This window comes from Stegodyphus dumicola, chromosome 6, assembly GCF_044657685.1.
Source record: "Stegodyphus dumicola isolate Sdum_Otavi_A_Nest chromosome 6, ASM4465768v1".
NCBI lineage: Eukaryota > Metazoa > Arthropoda > Arachnida > Araneae > Eresidae > Stegodyphus > Stegodyphus dumicola.
This window is the reverse complement of record NC_140773.1, coordinates 86087562-86109318: the sequence shown is the minus strand read 5'-3', so window position 1 is coordinate 86109318 and position 21757 is coordinate 86087562. Positions and strand designations below refer to the sequence as shown.

The window sequence follows — 21757 nt, the reverse complement described above, 5'->3', positions numbered from 1 at the left end:
CACAAAGGACATTTATACTCTCTCTTAGTTGAAATGTTATCAACATTACAACTAGAGTCACATATTTTGAGTTTGGATGTTTCACATACTTTTAAATTTAGAGACTGCAATATGTGTTCATCCGTTGAATGGCATTTTATTACATGCCCCTTCAAATTAAATTTGGAAAAAAAAGAATATCCCATGTCCGCATGGAAACTTGTTTGATGTAATCATATCCGTAGAAATATCCGAATTAGTTTGATTTTTTTTTCATCAGATTGAACACTTGGCTCTGAAAAGGGCCCTATATTAAAGTGCTCATTTGGTCCTGAAAAGGACCGTTTTGTTTTAAAGTGATCAAAGATGTTTGATCAAATTAGCTTGTAAACACTCGACTACGAAAATTGCAATACGAAGATTTCCGTTCACTAGCTATTCTATCATTTGAGATCCCTCCCCACAACCGGAAATGACATACTGCGAGCGAAGAAAGTGTGGAACTCTGGGATAGATGAGAACCCAATATCTAGGCGCTTGTGTGAAACAAAAGCATGCGTGTTCTACCCGTACTTGGATGACGTGTTTCCCCGCCTCGGTGTTGGAGATCGTCTGCGTTTTCGCCTTGTGGTTGCTTATCTTGTGCCACTGATTGCTCATCACTGAATTGTTGGATTTCGATCCTTCGATTTTTTACTGTTTTGGATTGTTACTCTTTAGCTTTGAGTATCAGTGCTGAAGACAAGGGTCTTGTGAAGTCCCGCCGGCTCATCCAGAACACCTTCGTGTGGGTCTGGTTCCGGAGTGCCGGACTCCATTAATTTGCTTATGAATGATGGAACCATTTTTGAAAGTTTTTGCGGCTACTGTTGAGGAGCTGAGAATTAAGAAACAAAATGGAAATCTTTCTATCAAAGAAAACAAAGAATTTGATCTACTTCAAAAAGTGTATGATGCCTTAATTACTGCTCACAAAGAAATTGAAGAGTCATTAGAACATCAAGAAGAAACTCCTTCTACACCTAAAGAAAGTGAATGGAAAATTGTCAAAAGAAAACGTATGAAAGGCTCACCTAATATGCCAAATAAAGACAATTCAAATGAAATTCCTTTCGAACAAGAAACGGATAGTTCAGGTAACGAAACTGAACATAAACCCAAAGGAGATCGTAGTGTGGGTAAAAGGAAAAAGGGTCATTTTCGTCCCATTAATCCTTCTCAGCTCAAACCAGTTGTTACTCCTTCCATTAATAGTCAAGAATCAATGGACACTAGTCCTGTTGTTCCAAATGAATCTCAGATAAATGAAGAAATACAAAACGATCAAAAAAAAAAAGGCAAAGCGCCACCTGCCATTTATATAAATGATAAAAAATTTGATTGGAAAGAACTAAAAGCGTTATTTGCAGAACATAAATTATCAGACAAATCTGATTACACAGGTTACATTCAAAAAGAAGGTTTTAAAATTAAAGTCTCTCACGTCAACAGTCAGAGAAATGACAAGTGTTCTGAACAAAAAGGAAATTAAATATCACTTCTTTCTCTTGCCTGATGAGAAGAATCATAAAGTGGTCTTCCGTCATCTTACAATGGACACAGATCCTGATGAAATCAAAGAACTTTTAAGCAAAAATTACGAAGTTATAAGTGTCAGTCAACTCTCTCGTAGATTTAAAGGAGAAGTTAAAAAATTTCCACTTTTTCTTATCACTCTGAAGAAAAATGAAAAATCTAAAGAAATTTCTAAAGAAACCAAAATTTGTGGATTACATATCAAAGTCGAACCATATAAAGGACGCTCTGGCCCAGTCCAGTGCTTCCGATGTCAAGGATTTCACCATTCACAAGCTGCTTGCCACAATGACTTTAGATGTGTTAAATGTGGTGATAACCATGACTCAAGAACCTGTCAAAAAGACAAGAATGCACCAGCTAAATGTGCAAATTGTGGTCTAGACCACACAGCTTCATTTAAAGGTTGTGAAAAGTTTCCGAAGCAAGCTAAAAAAAACAAATCAAATCATATGCTGATAGGTTTATTATCAATAAGTCTTTTGCTGAAGCCATCAAAGCTAATAACAATCCTTCTCCAAATCTTATTGCAGAAGCAAAAAAGATATTTGATGACCTTAATACTCTAGTCACCTTCCTGAAAAACTCAGGAATACAACTCCTTGCGCAAAACATCCGTCAAAATGCCACTAATACAGTATCAGATGAAACTAATTCTGACCAGCATATTCAATAAGTCAGATTCGCTTAAACTTTGCTATTGGAATGCTGCTGGCATTGTTAACAAAATTGATGAACTTTCGGACTTTTTTATAGAATATAACATAGATATTGGCATGATCTCTGAAACACATGTTGTTCCTGCCGATAGACTGTATATTGCTAATTATCGCACCTACAGAGGTGATAGACTTTCACAAAGAAGAGGAGGAGCTGCAATTTTTGTTAAAAACTCTCTGCAATCCTGTCTTGTCTCGAGAAACTCTGCTTCTCGATTCGAAAGTGTGACTGTTGCTGTTATACTCCCCCAATTTGGTACCATCCATTTTACGGCTATTTATAATCCACCACGAAACCGACTTTCTGAAAATATGTTAAAAAACTTACTTCCTGAAGATCAGCAAGTTATGGGATCAGCAAGGAATGGGGATGTCGTCGTTCTAACACCAATGGACGTATTATGCATAATTTCATCTGCAATCATCCTGTCGCATTACATGTACCTTCTGAAGCCACTTATCGTCTTGCCTCTCCAAATTTCTCGGACATCTTGGATATTATCCTTACAAATACTTCTATCCCTATTTCCTTGGAAGTCAAGGCAGAACTTACATCTGATCATGTACCTGTCATTGCTTCTCTTGGTGTTTCTAAAGAAGACCCTCCTATTACCAGAAATAATACTGACTGGATTACTTTTCACAATATCTTAATCAAACATCCTCCTATTTTCACTTCACTTTCTACCAAACAGGATATGGATCTTGCCATTCAAATCTTCACTGACAGTATACTGAAAGCTTTCAGAGATGCTACAGTTACCATTCAATTAACTAGCAATAATATTCGACTTCCTCGCAGTATCAGAGACATTATCAAAGAAAGAAACCGATTGCTGAAGCTTTGGCACCGTAACTGGGACCCTGCCCTTAAAAGAGAAATCAATATTTTTAATAGAAGAATCAAGAAACTTATCACTGTTTTTAAAAAGGAAACAAGAGAAGATTTTATATATAAACTTAATATTAATGACGGTTCTCTGTGGAAGTATCTTCAAAATCTTAAAAGAAGTAGTATTAATAATAGACCTATTCATACGGATACTAAAATTGCCTATTCACTTAAAGATAAAGTCGATATTTTCGCTGAATACCTGGAAAAGCAGTTTACTCCTAAAATGGAGCCCATGAATCAGACCTGTAAAGATGTTCTCGAAAACTATGTGTATTCCTGGCTTCATTCTTCTTCGGCTCATAACATCCCAAGGCTTACTTCTCCTATGGAAATTACTAATATTATTAAATATCTCAACATCAAAAAAGCTCCTGGAAGTGATCAAATTACAAATAAAATGCTTCGTTACCTTACCTAGAAAACTTATCAGTAAATTCGCTAGTATTCTCAACGCTTGTCTTACTCTCAACTATTTCCCTGATCCTTGGAAGCAAGCCAAGATCTTTCTTCTTCCCAAACCGCGTAAAGATGTGACCAAGCCTGATGTCTATCGTCCTATCAGTTTGTTATCCAGCCTTGGTAATATTTATGAAAGACTTATTCTCACTAGATTGGAACCTTTTCTTCACCTGCTACCTAATGATCAGTACGGATTCAGAAAAAACCTCAGTACTACTCGACAACTAGTAAGAATTGTAGAATTTGTGGGATCTGCATTCCATAACAAGCAAAGTGTTGCGCTCCTTATGCTGGACGTGGCAAAAGCCTTTGACCGCGTCTGGCATGAGGGGCTCGTCTTCAAGCTTATCAACTTGGGACTTCCTAGAGAGCTCATTCTTCTGATCTTCTCCTTTTTGCAGAACCGCACTTTCTTCGTCGCTCAAGGAAATGAAAAATCCAATTCAAGACCTATAAGATCCAGCGTCCCACAAAGAAGTATTCTCGGTCCAGTACTATATCTTTTCTACATATCAGATTTTCCTCACCCTGGTTTGGACAATTACTCTCTGTTAGCATGTTATGCCGACGATACGGCGATTGCAATTAAATCCATTCAAGCTAATCATGCAATAGACAAAATGCAAAATTACCTCTATATCGTAGAAGACTGGTGCACAAATTGGCGAGTAAAAATCAATGCTAGCAAGTCACAAATTTTAATTCTTAGCAAAACTAAGAAAAACATTGCTTTTAAAGACCTCTACCTTTTTCAGGAAGCTGTTCCTCTGGTCACAAAGGCCAAATACTTAGGAATTATTTTGAACCAAAGGCTCACATGGTCTAATCACATTAATAGTGTCAAGAGCAAAGCCATGGGCATAATATGCAGATTTCTCCCGGTCATTGGAAAATATTCAAATCTTAGCTTGCGTACCGAAAAACATATATATATCACTTGCATTCGACCGATACACAGTTATGCTGCTCCTGCTTGGAACACGGTCACTCAAACTCAACTGCATCAATTACAAGTAGTGCAAAACAAATTTCTGCGCATTATTACTGATTCACACTATCTTATCCGCAATAACCTTTTACACAGAGACTTAAAACTTGAGACGATTCCAGATTACATCAGAAGATCTAATAAAAAATTCTTCAACAAAGCTGTGCAATGTGACTTTGTTAATTACTCCCAAGTCTTTAATTATGAAATTCTCTTCGAAGATAGAAGCGTCAGACCACTTGCAGCTCACACCTTCATGGGAGGAGATGACAATTTTTTCACTTAGATCCTCACTTGTTAGCTATTTATACTTCCAATGCATCTGATTTTGATAAAAGTTCTGTAGCTTCGTTGAATAATTGTATTTAAATTGTGTTGTATAGTTGTTTTGTATTGTGTTGTTTTTAGCACTACTGATTCATGTTGTTTAATTGTATTTGAATTTGTCATTGGAACTATTGCTGTAGTGTATCTTCTCGTATTGTTGTCATTGATTTCCATTGTCTTGGGTCCTCCTTGAAAGCTATGATCGCTCGTCACATTTTGCGAACTTGTCCGATTGGATTGTCTTGCTCCTTTTGGTACTTCTCTTCTTCCCCTTATCTCCGTTTTCTCATCTGAGATTTTCTCCACGTCCGGATTTATTTATGTCAAGTGCCCTTGGGCTTTAATTCTGGAATCGGCAACATTGCTCTTCGCAATAGCTCATTCAATTATAAAGTCGTAAAGCATAAGCATAAGAACAAATGAGTGTTCAGCCAAGAGGCTAGATACAGTTAGGTGCTGCAACTGTATGCAAGTCGATCACACCTCCAATTATAGGGGGTATCCGAAATTCCCACAAACAACGCAGTTAAAAAAACCTATGCCTAGTAAAAATGGACTGTCGTGTCTTCTGTTAGTAAGGCTGCAAGCCAAAATGTTAACGTGAAAAACAAGTCTAATGTTGTTAATTTTGTTTCTTATGCTAATGTTACTAAAAATGTGGAATATGAAATGCATGATGTAAATACTAATGTATGTGATAATGTTAGTAAGCAAAATGCTAATAATAAACAAACGCAAAATGATTTTAGTCTAGGTGGTTTTATTGATATAATGAGATGTTTCAAAGAAATCACCAATATGTTTAAACGGCTCTCCCTTGGAAGTATTATTCGTAAAGTCACTGACAAATTGCTTGAGTTACAGGCAGCTACTAATGCCATAGCCAAACTGTTTGTAATATGTAATATACGTGAAGAAATTTTTCGTTCATTGAATAATGCAAATGAGTAATTCTGTATATAGTTGCTTACAAATTTATACGTGGAATGCTAATGGACTGTCCCGAAAAATTAATGAGCTCCGGGACTTTGTAAATGAGTACGATCCCGATATTTTCTTCCTACAGGAACATTGAGCACACACAGCCCTTCTGATTAAGCCCTCCATCCCTCACTATCCTCTTCTAATTCCACAGCTTTCAGCCATTGAAGCTTCACTATCTCACTCACAACAAGTCCTCACCTTAACCTGTAAATATTGTATATATTTTATATTTTTTTACTTCCCGCTATGTAATATTGCATGTTACTTATCGTTATTTTATGTAAACTACTATTGCACACATATGTGGACTCTCTAGCTTCAGTGAGATTTAGGCATTTATTTTTTCTTGTTTTCGTACATGCCATTGCTTATCCATGCGCCTTACCTTCGTCATGGCCTGCACTGCAGGGGTACTTTCCGTTGGACTCTGTCGTCGTATTTTCCCAGCTTATCACTGTTCTGAACTTTTTATTTGTTTTCGTTATTTTCATAATCTGTTCCAAACTCCATAAAATCGAAAGTCGGAAGCATTATGCCGGGATAGCGACATAACGCGGGGACCCATATTCCCCGCGTTATGTCGCTATCCCCGCGCTCTTCGAGTTTGCCTGAGCCACAACAAGCACTTCCACTACTTACATTTTAGTCTCCACATACATTCCACCTGCTCTTAGTCCTCGCGGACTTACAGGTTCTACTCTCACTTGGGACTCACGTTATTATTGATGGAGACTTAAACGCTAGACACCGTGCTTGAAACTGCTACAATTCAAATGACATAGTGTAATTTTCAACTTAGCCAACTCGGCAAATTTACGAATAGCAGCTCCAAAAACCCGAACACGGTATACTGCCCGTTCATCAGGATTCATTGACTTCTTCCTGCTGAGAAACACCAGCGATCCGCTGGATGAACTCTCATCTGACCATAACCCGGTCAGAATGATTCTGGACATTCGCAGCTATACCTTACCAGACACCACAGCCTCTACTATTAACTGGCGAAAGTATGCCAAAGCTCTCAACAACATTCAGTACACCATACGAGGGATGATATTGATAGCTTTATTCAGACTTTCACAACATCTATTATTAGAGCCCATGCCATTGCTCAGAAGGAGGTGTAACAAGACATATCTTCCGAAACAAGGAGCTAAAGAAGCTGATCACCCAGTAGAACGCAGCAAGAAGACAGTTTCAACGTATCCGTAACCGGGAAGATAAACAATCGTTCAACCGTCTCTCAAATGCTGCCAAGTCTCTATTAGACATCCAGGCACAACAAAGCTGGACTGTGGAAAGCCATTAAAAAGTACACAAAATGCTACAATAAAATTCCGCCCTTTAAAGGCCCTCAAAGGACCCATTACAGAGAAATTGAGAAAGCAGAACTCTTAGCTCAGCATTTGCAAACTGAATTTCGCACAAACAACATTCGTGACACTACAACAGAAAACCTTGTTCACCAGTTTCACTTCACCTTCTCAACAAATCCATGCACAGACATCATTCCAGCCTTACCGTCAGAGGTCTGTGCCACCCTCAAAAGACTCAAGAAAAGGAAAATCCCGGTATGGATGCCATTACAAATAGCATGATCAAGAAATTCCCTGTCAAGACCATCTTCATGCTAACTAAAATCTGCAATATTATCCTCACCTGGCAGTACTTTCCTCGGCAGTGGAAAATAGCTAAGATTATACCTATCCTCAAGCTTGGCAAACCTGCGTCGGAACCTGTATCTTATAGACCAATAAGCCTATTATCTTCAGTAAGCAAAATATGTGAAGCTATTATACTCAAAATTATTAACGAATTTGTAGACTCCAACAATGTTATTATTCCGCATCAGTTCGGACTCAGACGACATCTCTCCACAACCAACCAACTGTACCGAGTGGTAGAAACCATTGCAGAGGGAACCGGAAAGTGACCGGAAAGTGACTGGTGGTTTGTTCCTCCACATTGCCAAAGCTTTTGATCGAGTTTGGCTGGATGGCCTCACTTACAAATTACACATCCTGGGCTTCCCGGGCTACATCATAAACATTATTAATTCCTACCTAACAGGTAGACACTTTGTTGTTCACGTCTCTGGCACAAATTCCACAAGCCATGTGATCTTGGCTGCCGTCCCGCAAGGATGTTTGCTCGGACTTACACGTTTTAATATTTACGTGAACGACATATCTTCCGCGCACGACACAGCATGCAGACGACACAGCGGTCCTCGCACAAAGTACATTTCCAGGTCCAGTTATACAACGACTACAAAATTACATACACACGCTAGAGACTTGGCTGTTCAAGTGGAAGATCCTCGTCAACATGGAAAAAAACAGCTGTTATGTTTGCAAAGAAGACCAACTTCAAGAAAAACCTGAAGTTCTATGGCACTGGTATTCCCTGGACCAAGCAAGTCCCTTATCTTGGGGTGATCCTCAATAAGTCACTTACATGGTCCCCGCATATTACATCTATTATCCAGAAATTTCGAGTTCGTAAAGCCAAACTATACCCCTTAATTGCTATATTGAAACAGTATATTATCTATTGACGACAAGTTACTCATTTACAAGTCCATTCTACGTCTACTTTTGTGTTATGAAAGTCCAGTTTGGGCATATACCAAGAAAACTCACAGGAAAAGATTACAAGTCTGCCAGAATACTGTTCTACGACAAATTGTAAATGCTAAATGGTATGTAAGGAATAATAGAATACATGAAGAGTTAGGCATTGAGTTACTGCTCACTCATTATTATAACTTAGCCACAAAATTTCATGAAAGGCAGCAAAATATTGATAATTCCAGTATTAAAATCTGTGATTACGACTATATCAGTTTGGAAAATATGGATAGGCCTATGGCCCAACTAAATGTATGGATCATGTAATATGCAACTCTAATAATTTGACATATGTGTTTATTTATGTATTTTTTTCATTCCTCTTATCTGCTACACTTCAAATTTTCTGTCTGCATTCTCTCTTTTGCGTATGTTATAGATATATGAATATAATTATTCCAAGTTCATGTCTTAATATTTGATGTTGTTCGAGAATAAACATACTCATGAAACACAAACACCAAGATTTAATGGACTGTAGCTTTATTTCTTTTAACTTCTGTTTGAATAGACACTCTTGCCATCGCATAGGTGCACCTCCCAGCACGCAATCAAACACACTAAAGGCCGCTAGCTGCACGTTGTCGTTTTCTCTCATCGTGGTTGCCAGATCACTTCTGCCTTAACATACCGCCCGGGTTGGGCATTTGTTACATAGTTAACAATGACCAAAATTAAACAATTTTAAATCACCATATAGTCCAAATCATATATCACAAAATTTAAATTGATGCACATGAACAAAAGCAATAAACATAATTAACCACAGAACATAAAATGCACAACATCTAAATTAAAATACAATGCATATATATAACAAGTTTTTGAACTCAGGAAATATACATGAAATTATGTCACATCTACTGGTAGTACAGCTAATTTAGTTATTGGTCTTTTTAAAAAACCTGACTTGGTTTTTACAATACAAACTCTAACCTTTTTATCCTTACCATAAATTACCTCTTCTATTTTACCCAATAACCAAGTCGAAGTGGGCATGTTGTCTTCCTTTACTAAAATTATAGTGTCCTTTTTAACGTTATCCTTAGGGAAATACCACTTAAATCGTTGCTGTAAATGACTGATGTAATCATTTTGCCATCTTTTCCACAAATATTGCGTTACTTTAGTAGTGCGCTGCCAGCGCTTTAAAGAACTATCAGAAAAATCAGTTAAATCAGGCTCTGTTATTGATGTTAAAGGTCGCCCGACTAGAAAGTGTGCGGGTGTAAGAGCTTCTAAATCATTGGTGTCATTTGACAAAGGGGATATTGGACGTGAATTTAAAATTCCTTCAATCTGGTTCAAAATTGTAAGAAACTCCTCAAATGTAAAAATCAATCTCCCAACTGCACGCTTAAGATAAAACTTAAACGACTTAACACCTGCCTCCCAGATACCTCCAAAGTGAGGAGCCCTGGGAGGGATAAACTTCCAATGAATTCTTTCTTCAATGAATTCAGATGTCAGATATTTGGTTAAGAATTCATCAGTGTATTTCAACAAATTGTAGAGTTGCTTCAATTCGTTGCTAGCCCCAACAAAATTTCGAGCGTTATCGCTAAATAAGGTTGCGCATTTACCCCTTCTAGAAATAAATCGCTTCAAAGCAGCAATAAATGATTCTGTAGACAAATTTGAAACGATCTCGAGGTGGACTGCACGAGTCAAGAGGCAAACAAAAATTGCAACATAAATCTTGTGCACTACGTTCTTCTTTTGAGTTGTATACTTTATACCAAAAGGACCACAAAAGTCAACACCAGTATGGTTAAAGGGAAAGGATGGATTCAGTCTCTCTAATGGTAAATTTCCCATCTTTTGATCCAGCAATACTGGTTTTACTTTGGCACACGTAACACATTCTCTTACCATTTTTCTAGCAAGATTACGCCCACTTATCGGCCAAAATTTTTGTCTAACACTATGCAAGAGCGCTTGTGCTCCAGTATGAAAGTTTCGAATATGGTAGTGTAACATAATTAAATGAGTCAGTTTATGATTTTTTGGCAGGACAGCAGGGTGCTTTGTGTTAAAGGGTAAGTTAGCTTCCTGCAGTCTACCACCTACTCTAATAACTTGAGATTCATCTAGAAAGGGACATAAAAATTTTAACTGACTATTTTTACATACTTCCCTTCTCTTACTTAAGTTCTTGAATTCTTCAGGAAAGTTTTGACATTGGACTAAGGAAAGTAATTTATTTTCGCTTAACGAAACCTCATCTACTGTCAGATGATCTACTTGTTTTCCTTGGATCTACAATTTCTTATAAATCTTAAAACATAAGCAAAAACATTAATTAATTTAGCATAACAATTAGTAATACTAAAAACATAATCCAAAAGAGAATTTTTAACAGTTTCTGTCAAATTTACATTAGAAATAAGTTTCAGTTCGCGCACATAGTTCTCATTTGAATTTTCAAAGTTATTATTAACACTATAATTAATGACCTGTTGATGCAGAAAATTTGGTCCTTGAAACCACAAAGAGTTGTCAGCAATAATTTCCGGTCTCAGACCGCGAGAAATTAGGTCAGCGGGATTGTCTGCTGTTCTGACATGTTGCCAGCAGAAATCCTTAGTTAGCTCTTGGATACGAGCTACTCTATTTGACACAAACACTATTAGAAGATGAGGAGATGTAGCAATCCAGGCTAACACAATTGTTGAATCTGTGTACAGAATAACTTTGTCATCATATAAACTCAAAGATGTTATTACCTTACACACACGTTTGGAAAGGAACTCTGCTGCACACAACTCCAGACGAGGAATGGTTATTACCTTGATAGGCGATACTCGAGATTTGCTGCAAAGTAAAGTTACTTTAACTTCGCCAATTTTAGAGACACAGCGCAAGTAAGTTACTCCACCATATCCAAACATTGAAGCATCAGCAAAACAGTGGAGCTCAATTTCTTTAATTGATTCTATTAGAGTGCAACGAGGGACTTTGATTTGTTTCAACTCTGGTAAGGCGTTTTGAAATGTCTCCCATTCTTGTCGCTCTTTGAAAGGAAGTGGATCATCCCACTCTAGATGTAAAAGCCACAGCCTTTGCAGGAATATCTTAGCACGCATGATTACAGGCCCTAGGAAACCTAAAGGATCAAACAGTTTAGCAATATCTGCCAAAACCGTGCGTTTTGTACAGATTTTTGACGAACTAGACACAGTAAAACTAAAAGAGTCTTCTTCTGGATTCCATCTTAAACCCAGAGTCTACGGTGCTTTGTGAAGATTCTCCAAAACGATACTCTTGTTTTTCGAATGGAACTTGTTCTAAAAGAATTTTTTCGTTTGAGCACCACTTGTGCAATTCCATTTTCGCAGATTGTAGCATGTCTATTAACTGCCGCTGCAATTCTACAGCGGAGGTGACATCTTCTGCACCAGACAAAATGTCATCAACATAAAAATCGTTGAGTGTCGTTTTAGAAGCCAATGGATACTTATCCTTTTCATCTAAGGCTAACTGCTTCAACACTCTTGTTGCTAAAAAAGGCGCTGATTTTGTTCCATATGTTACCGTAAGTAATTGATAAAGTTTAGATGCATCATTCAACGTATGTTTCCAAAGGATGCATTGAAGTTTGCGTTGCTCAGGATCTATACGAATCTGCCGATACATTTTGCATATATCAGCAGTGAAAGCCACCATGTGTTTTCTAAATCGTAGCAAGATAGAAAATAGGTCATCTTGAACTACACCTCCATTCATCAAACAGTCGGTTAATGAAAAACCAGACGATGAAGGAGCCGATGCGTCGAATACCACTCGTAACTTAGTTGTACTGCTGTCTGCCTTATAAACACCATGATGAGGCATTATGTATTTAGGAGTTTCCGTCACACTCCGCATTTTTTGCATATGCCCTAACGCTTCATATTCACTCATGAACTCACAATACATCCTAGACATATCAGGGATTTTGTCTAGTCTCTTCCAACCGTTGGGTGGCTAATTGCGAAGAATCACCCAAATGAACATCTTGCCTTAATGGTAGCGTCACTACATATCTATCCTCAATATCCCTCTGATGGGTTTTTCTAAAATGCTTCTCACATTCTACTTCTTCTTTATTTTTTATTTTGAGAGATTCTGTAACAGCCTCAATTTCCCAAAAGGACTTGATTAGTGAATTTAAGTCTTCTTCGACTTTCATAAATCCGCACTGAATCGTATTGCCTGAATTTGAACCAACATTTACACCGGTAGCAATGTATCCAAATACGGAATTTTGAAGAGTTAAATTAGAATTTCGTGGATGAATTTGATCAGCCTTCAGTAGTTCATAAAAGCATTCTGCACCTAACAAGGCATCTATTTTCTGGGGCTTGTTAAAATGAAAATACGCTAGTTTGATCTTTTGCGGAAGCTGTGAAAATGAAAATTTAAAATAATTCACTGGTACTAAATCATTAATTTTAGGTACAACAAAGAATTCAAGAGCTCTGTGGTAATCACGCTTGTTTGATATCACAGCAGTAAGCTTGGATTTTACCGATAGAGCTTTTCCATTTAAACATGAAATTGATATGTTAATTTTACTCCCTTTAATTCCAAGCCTATTAGCGAAATCATAGGTGAAACACGAACACTGACTTCCGCAGTCAAGTAAAGCTCGACAAGCAATAAAATTCCCGCAAGAATCTTTAACATAAATAATAGCAGTAGATAGTAATACCTCCTTCGAAATCACTTGTGAAGCAGTTACAGACGAACCAATAAATTCCGAATTGTTTATTTGGTTGCAATTAGATAACATTTCAAAACATCTGGCGTCAGGGTTTAGATTCGAGTTGTCTACTAAAGGAGGGTCAGAATTATTAGCCGGTGCTTCCTCCTTCCCCACACAACTCGCTATAGTAGCAGGTGAATGCGAAATGTCTTGATTGGGAAAATGCAGTAAACTATGGTGTTTTTTCATGCATTTTGAACAGCTGAATTCTGAACGACAGTTCTTTGCAGTATGAGTCGGATTAAAACCCAAGCAATTAAAGCATAATTTATGTTTCTTAACAAATTCAAGACGTTCACTTACAGTCATTTTCAAGAAAGAATTACATTTATACAACTTGTGAAAATTGATACTTTTACAACAAATACATTTAAAATCTTGACCTTTAACATTTGACACTAAGGCAGTCACCTTTTGAATAGGTTGACCCTTTTTTGCATTAAACACATTAGGTGACTTTGACGACTGCAAAGTTCTAGCATGATTTTTTAGAAATGTAATAAGCTCAGATAATTTAGGTAACTCACTTGTTTTTGAATCTCTTTCTCACCAAAGACGAGTGGAAACATCCAATTTTTGCAGCAAAATATATGCAAGAAATGTTTCTGCGAATCCCTCTATTTTTGGTCTAATATTTCCAAAGACCTTACACTTTCATTCACTGTGTCTACTAATTTTAAAATAGAAGACGGGCTTTCATTTTGTATGGGAGAAATTGACATGAATCGCTTTATCTGGGCGAAAACCTGATCACGTTTATTGGAGTATCTCTCTTCTAAAAAATCCCAAGCAATTTTATAGTTATTGTCACAAATTGTGACTGATTGAATAATTCTAGCTGCTTCGCCATGAAGCGATAACTTCAAATACGAGAGCTTTTGGGAATCCGATAATACATTATTATTATGAATGCTTGAAATGAAAAGATCCCGAAAGCTTAACCAATCTTGAATATTTCCACTAAAAGACGGCAAGTTTAATTTAGGTAATTTCATACCTTGTGCACTGGTATTTTCAATCTTTACTTACTTGCATCTTTAGCACTAAATTTTGACATTTGCCGTTTAACCTTAACCCACAAAGTATCAATGCTGTCTTGAACGGTTTGATGTTCAGTTACATATTTGTCAAACTCTTTTTCATCTACTACTACAAATAATTTATCAAAAATCTCTGAACATTCATTATTAAATTTTGCACATTTATTTTCAAAAAGTTGTAACTGAAATTCATCACAAGTATATTTTTCGAAATCTGATGTCGCTTTCGTTATATTTGACTTTAAAATTCTTTTCTTAATTAAAATTGCTTCCATAATTAACGTTAATTAATAATACCGAACATATATGAGCAAATTCACTTACTTCCGTTTGAGGTAATCCAAATGAACCCGAAATTTGTAAATCCAAACACACACTAATTTTTAATTATCTTGTCGAATGCGAAGTAACATATCACATTTTTTTATCAATTTAACACTTCACCTTTAAGCTTTTTAACCAGCACTTTATCCATAGGCACTAATCTTCCTACCGGGTTGCACGGACCACAATATGTTCGAGAATAAACATACTCATGAAACACAAACACCAAGATTTAATGGACTGTAGCTTTATTTCTTTTAACTTCTGTTTGGATGGACACTCTTGCCATCGCATAGGTGCACCTCCCAGCACACAATCAAGCACACTAAAGGCCGCTAGCTAACCAGGTTGTCGTTTTCTCTCATCGTCGTTGCCAGATCACTTCTGCCTTAACAATTGTTGTGTACTTGATGATTCTTGATTCAATTTGCCTATGTTTTCACTACCTTATTCTTGTCACAGTCCCCAGTTTCTCGACTTTTCTGCTTGCGCTAATTTAGACAACAACTCCATTGATATTAATGTGTTAAATATATTCTTATCTGACCTTAACAAAATTATTACAAAAAAAAAAAAACTATTCGATTTATCTTTTGGTTATTGTATACTACCTTTCGAAATGATCAAACTGTTCTACAAGGGGTAGAGCCGTGGCTCAGGCACGCTGGTGTCTCAAGCACCATTCTACAGAGAGGAAGAGGGGAAAATCTGTCCTGTTTAGAGCTATGGGCATGTTAGCCTGCTAAGAACGATCATTCTTCGCGTATAATGCGTTAGAGCATTTTTCCTGTAACAAAATTCTGAAATTACGGGACTAAATGTATCCAAGTCCCATACTGTCAAGAATCGCAACTGTTAATGTTTTTATTTCATTAAATTCATGTTATTGTTAGAACTTGAGTTTGAAATTCATTTCAACCCTTCATCACAACCCGGGGTTTCTGTAGCGGTTTCGGCCAGTACACCACACAGCTCTTGGGGTACTCCATTCCACCGTTCCGAAAATTTCTGTTTTCGGTCATAGATCCAGGAAGTAAAAATTATGTTGTTGATAGTATTTCGGTATCGCCTGGAGCTATAGTTTGGTGGGCAGATATAAATCTTTCATCATTAATTCCGATAGAGTTATGTCTCAGAGGGAGAATGTAGTTCATTATTTTTTAAAGTTCTAGAAAAAATATTATTTCTGTATAAAGTCTAATCTGAGTATACAATGGTTTGTAATATTTGCTTCCTATGCCGTGTGATGGTAGACGGCACTTCTAACCATGCTTTAAATGTTTAATTTTCAATTGATGTCGATTTTTTCCCCGGGCATAGTCTGAAGGGTAACGCAGGGCGGCGTCCAGATGAGTTTACCTTCCAGTTGTTCAGCCAGATCTTTTTGAATAACAGTAACATTGGCTTCTGTATCGATGGTCAAGTTGCAAAGAACTCTGTTGTTATGTCCCATGATGAACTGTCCAGTACTGCCGCCATTCATTGCAGAAATTTGAAGCGCATTGAAATGGGACTTCTCAATATCTGATAACCTCCGCTGCGGGAGATATCCACTGAATAATTTTCTTCCTTCTTGGCTAGGAGCGACCTTAACTTCCGTGCCCATGAGCGCTCTGCAGCTCCTTCGAACGTTGTCTTCAGTACCGCAGTTCTAGCACTTAAGAGTCGGTTTCTTGTCACTCCTATTTCGTCCTTGAGATACTTTCTGAGCTGCTTCGAATTTCATGACGTACACTAAAGCGCTTTTTAAATCGTTTGTTAGAAGAATCATACAGTGAAATAGCGAGAGGAATCACACAAATGAACATTATTTTCTTCGGTTTTCTTTTAGTCAGAAAAGAGTTTTATTTCAGACTTCATTGAGTTATGATATAGCATTGCTATGTGATACAATACTGACTTTTATAAATTTTAAGATTTAATTCGTAAATTGATATAAAGGAAACCAAACAATTATCTTAATTATTTAAATGCAAATATAGTTTGGATGTTATGACAGTCTAAGAAAGGTCTTTCCAAATTTTTTGATTCGTTAAGTTACACTACGGTGTGAAATATCATTTATCACACTTGAAACTTGAGAAGCATTGTCTTTGAACAAAACTTGAAACTGAATATGTCACTGAACCTTTTCATTTTCCATTATCTTTAATTTAACTTCAAACATCCAGTTTCCGGACGTTGTCATTCAAAATAATATATAGCTTTTAATTTTTCATTTAAAAGTTATAACCGCTTTTAAACTGTTGAGTTTGCTAAGTTAAAGCCATTTAGATTTTAAATTTATTTTCAATAAACTGTCTGATTGGTGTAAACTCCATTTAAATTACAGCAAATGATAATCAAATGAAAGAGAAATACGCCAATGAAAAATTTAAAATAAGGTAAAAATGCAACTTTATTTTGGCCTAGATCTTGAGTAAAATTCTATCAGTTTCGAGGGCGATCAGACAGATTCTTGTTCTTCAGTAAAATAACATTTACTTTATTCCTGAAGAAGAGGGACCTATGGCTGATTGCTTCATAGGCAATCAGCCTATGAAAATTGAAGAAGAATATTATTCAAAATCTATGCCAAAATAAGGCTTCTTTTTTTAGCCCAAAACAGACATTAATCCCGAATTAAATACATAATTAGTCTCCAAATGGGATTCTGCGTAGAATCAGTATAAAGGGCGTGTCACTTTTCAAATAGTTTCTGCAAATATGTTGCCCTGAATGAAGAATCTGCATGAATGTATGCATGTTTCTCTCATTCTGAAAAACAACGGTACCTAGAGCCAGCAAATTTTGAATAATGTATTTCGACCCCCTAACGTGAGCACCTTTTGAATTTGTTTTATTATCTATTTCATATTTTGTAAAACTTGAACGAATTTTTGATTAATAAACTCAACGATTTCAAAGCGAAAAGTGGCTACTGAATAAAACATTTTTATCTCTAGCCCGCGAGACTGTCTATCGGAAATTCTAAAGGCATGCTGTTTTTAAATATTTGTGATTTTGCTGTTGAATGGAATTTTATATGGCGTAACCGCCAAGAACACTATATTTAATACATTAAGTAAGCACGCCAACAATGTATGCCAACATTTAACCCTGAATCGAGAATTCTAAACGTCTACGACTGTGCTGGTTTAAAAATTTTTGTAATTTGACTGTTGTACTGTATATGGTAAAGTGCGATGGAAATGATGCTTAAAGCTAAAAAGACAAAAATAAAGAAAATAAGGTTTAGTAGAATTGAGTGTAACAGCAGACTGGTAGGCTGTGAGAGTGAAAAAAAAAGAACCTTAAAAAACTCTTTTGGGCTTGCATTAAAATGTAAAACCCTTCAAACTTTCTTCTTTTTTCCCTCCAAATTTTAAAATCATGATTATTTTTAACACTATTTCAACTGATGAAAGATGTTTTTGCCACATATAAAGTAGTTTCAAGTAAAATGAAACGCTTTTTAAATATAATACGAAATCCTGTAAAATAGTTTTTTTAATAAAAAGTAATATCGTTTAACAGCGTCACCTTTGTCTTGGTAGAGACGATGTTTATCGTATGTATGGCAACACTTTGTCTGACCTTAGGTTTTTTTTTTTTTTTTTTTTTTAATTTCATTTTACATTGTCTGCTATTTTTTCCAGTATTTTGTTCCCTTGTAATTTTATTTTGTAAAGGGAAAAAAATTAGAAGAAATATAAAATTTTAGCACCTAGTTATGATTTTTTGAAAATAATTTAATTTTCTTGAAAAATCTGAAAGTTTAGGAGAAATATTTCACTATAAACATCTTAGGCTTTATTAAGCCTCATGGAAAATAATTTGTTCCATTCCGATTCAAAAATATATTATTCGGAAGTTTTTATGCACTATAATAACATTGTTGTTTATAGAGGGCGAGAATCTTTATTTAATTTTTAAATTAGTCTCTTTCCGCTCTTTTGTGAAATTTATTGCCCAGTTTGCATTTATCATAACTAACTAATTAATAATGAAAAATTATACAGTGTGTGTTTGCCTTGAGAAGGATTATCTTTTGCTTAGGATATTGAAAAATATCTTCAATCAGGCCAGGTTGCTGGAAATCGACCTAAAAGAAAGTCTCAGAATTCGACAGTTTGATAAACTCAGGTGTCATTTTTCTTTTATTTATTTATTTGAATATGGCCATGTTGATAAATTTATGTGCCGTTTTGAAAGTCATCATGAGGAGAGCATAAAACCTTATATATGAAACTGTTAGCAAGGTTTGTAACATGAACTGTTTGTTTATACACATTATATTATTATTTCAAAAACAGACTGTTTTCAAATTCCCATATTCCTGTATTTTCCAAATATAATATTTAAAACTTTTGAAATGATTTAGAATGCCATACTTCAAATGAGTGTTTCATATACCTTGACTGTGATATCAATATCATACTTTATTTTTTTCTAGAATAGGCATTATGAATTAGCTGTATGTGATATTTTGTAAACATTTAAATTTCCATCTTGTGGCTATATTGCAATACTGTAGAGCTTTACATATATTACAATACTGTAGTGCTTAAATTTAATAATTACCAATACATTACATTTTCATAAATTGTCTAGTTACAGTTTATTTTAATTTGTTTGATTTTTCATTGATATAGAATTTTCAAGAACTAGGTGCCTCTGTAGAATGGGTTGATGCAACTCAAATGATAGAAGAAATGAGAGTAGATGTCCAAAATGTTCTTTCCTGGAAACAAGAAGCTGTTAAAGTAAATATGTAACATAATTTGTAATCAGTTGCTTCTTTGATATAATATCTAAAAGATACTGCAGTTTTTTGTGCTTCATTGTATCCATTAATTAGACCAGCAGCTTTAAATTGATCACTTTCTAAACATGATCTTACTGTTAGAAGGCACTTAGAACTTATTGCAGTTTTTAAGGCTAATCTTTGGAATATGGTAACAGGTAGTTTGGCGACATTTTGGTAAGGCGATAAAGGTTACTAGCTAAAGTAAAATAGTGTTAATCAACATATTACAATGAGGGAATCCTTTATATTTTTTAATAACAATTGCCTGCAGCATCAAATATAATTTCATACAATAATTTTAATATACTTTTTAATGTTAAACAAATGTCTCTTCTTTTGTCAATAAATTTTTGTTTTCTTCATTTCAGATAATGAGTTACTAAAATAAGTATAGTACAAGTGGGTTTTATAATATTTACATTTTACTTAAATGTAAATATTAAAATGTAAATATTATAAAACCCACTTGTACTGTAGTTTTTAGCAATACAGCAACTGTTTTAAAGTCACGAGTTATTAAATTATGAACTGCATAAGTAGCATTTTGATAGGTGAGTTAAAATATTTTTTGCAGTGCCTGATTTGTACCATGAAAGTGAAGTGGAAAAAAATATTCCATTTATTTCAAGTTTAATTTCCTATTTTTTGTATCTGTAAATACATTTATAATATTTTCTTCATCAAGAAATTTAATAATTTCATTTCAATACATAATGTATATTTCTGTGACTTGCTGATTATCCACACCCTGCCTCCATGAATGGTCATTTTGGCTCATAGATACTGTTCTGTTCATAATTAATAACAAGAGACAAATAGTTTATCAGTAAAACGAAAGTCTATGGCCAATCTATGCATTTTTTATCATTAATAGAAACCGAGCTATAAAATCATAGTTAAATGTAAAAGTATGTAAATTGTCATGTATAGACTGTGATATGTGCTTGTGTGAGTTTTCTATTGTCATGTGTATATGCAAAAACATGCCATTTCTACCATTGTTGCAACTTGGCATGCTGATGGATTTAAAAAAAAAAAAAAGTCTTTTTTGCTCCTAGATAAGTATTGCCTTTGACTGTGAAAATGTTCATTTTGCACTTTCTGCAGTAGTAAAAACAGTCATAAGCAGCATTATTAAGCTGCACATTTTTAACACGATACATTCATACTTTTTAATACCACTTAAATCTAACAAATGACCAGCTGTATAGCATGTAGTAATTTCATACTTAAATTATGTATAATGTGTAACTGGAATGAATATATTGTCATAAGCACATTTATATTAACTGATATCTGCTATTTCCATAACACTTTATATGCTAGTATGTGTATATCAGGGTTCGTACAGTCCTTAAGAGTCCTTAGATTTTTTGGAATAAATTTTTGGTCCTTAAAAGTCCTTAATTTTGGACAAAATCAGCATAAGGTCCTTAATTTAAATCATCTGAAATTATTGTCTGTTTTTAATACTGCCATTTTGAGTGTGAATTAGCATTTTGGAGGAATATTTTTGGCAATTCACTGACATATATGTTTATCTTTTGAATGGGTTCATGTTTCTTTTTCTAATATAAATGATGGGATACTCAAGTTTCTAAGCAAGAAATGAAACATAAGCATTTTAAAATTCATTTTTTCCAGTAAAGAGCTTTTGAACAAATTTTCGCTTTGGGGATGTGAACTTTTTTATTAAACTGCTCTAAATTTGGCGACTTATCAATATTTTGGCGATTTTAAGATCAGTTTCTATACAACACTTTTAATTCTGTGATCTGAAAATTTTTCGACCATTTTTTTTTAAAAACATCGTAACATTTATAAATTTCATTAAAATAATGGTAATATATTGAAATTATATTTAAAATATAACATTAAAATAAAGCATTTTGATTTTTTGCTGTCATATTATAAAGTTTCATTTGGGCAACTTATTATACAATATTTTGAATCTGAAAAATGAACAAGGTATAATGCTATAAAGCACAATTTAAGAAACAGCTCTTAGCAAAATTATTTATGTAATTAATTAAAAATGTCTTCCTTTTTAATTTTTTCATGGTAAGAGTTTTTCCCATGTCTTAGACCATTCAAAATTCTCAGAATATATATCAGTTTTCTCTGTATATCAGTTTTCTCTTCTTTTTCCCTCCCCCTTTTTTTTTTTTTTTTTTTTTTTTCTTCCAAAATATTTCTGGCTTATTGCTGTTACAGAATTGGTAGGAATAATTTTTCTTTAGGATTTTAGACATTGCAACTTGGAAAGGAAAGTTTAGAAGGATTTGAAAGTAAGATTTATAG

At 35.0% G+C, this 21757-nt stretch overlaps 1 protein-coding gene across 1 annotated transcript in view; it reads left to right on the top strand.

Annotated features, from left to right (window-relative positions):
- Positions 1-21757, top strand: part of LOC118182581 (voltage-dependent calcium channel subunit alpha-2/delta-3-like) — a 223031-nt gene that overhangs the window by 40744 nt on the left and 160530 nt on the right. The window contains exon 2 of the mRNA XM_085818633.1: positions 19302-19412. Coding sequence (XP_085674759.1) covers positions 19350-19412 — 63 coding nt within the window. The 5' untranslated portion in view covers positions 19302-19349. The remainder of the gene's footprint in view (positions 1-19301; positions 19413-21757) is intronic.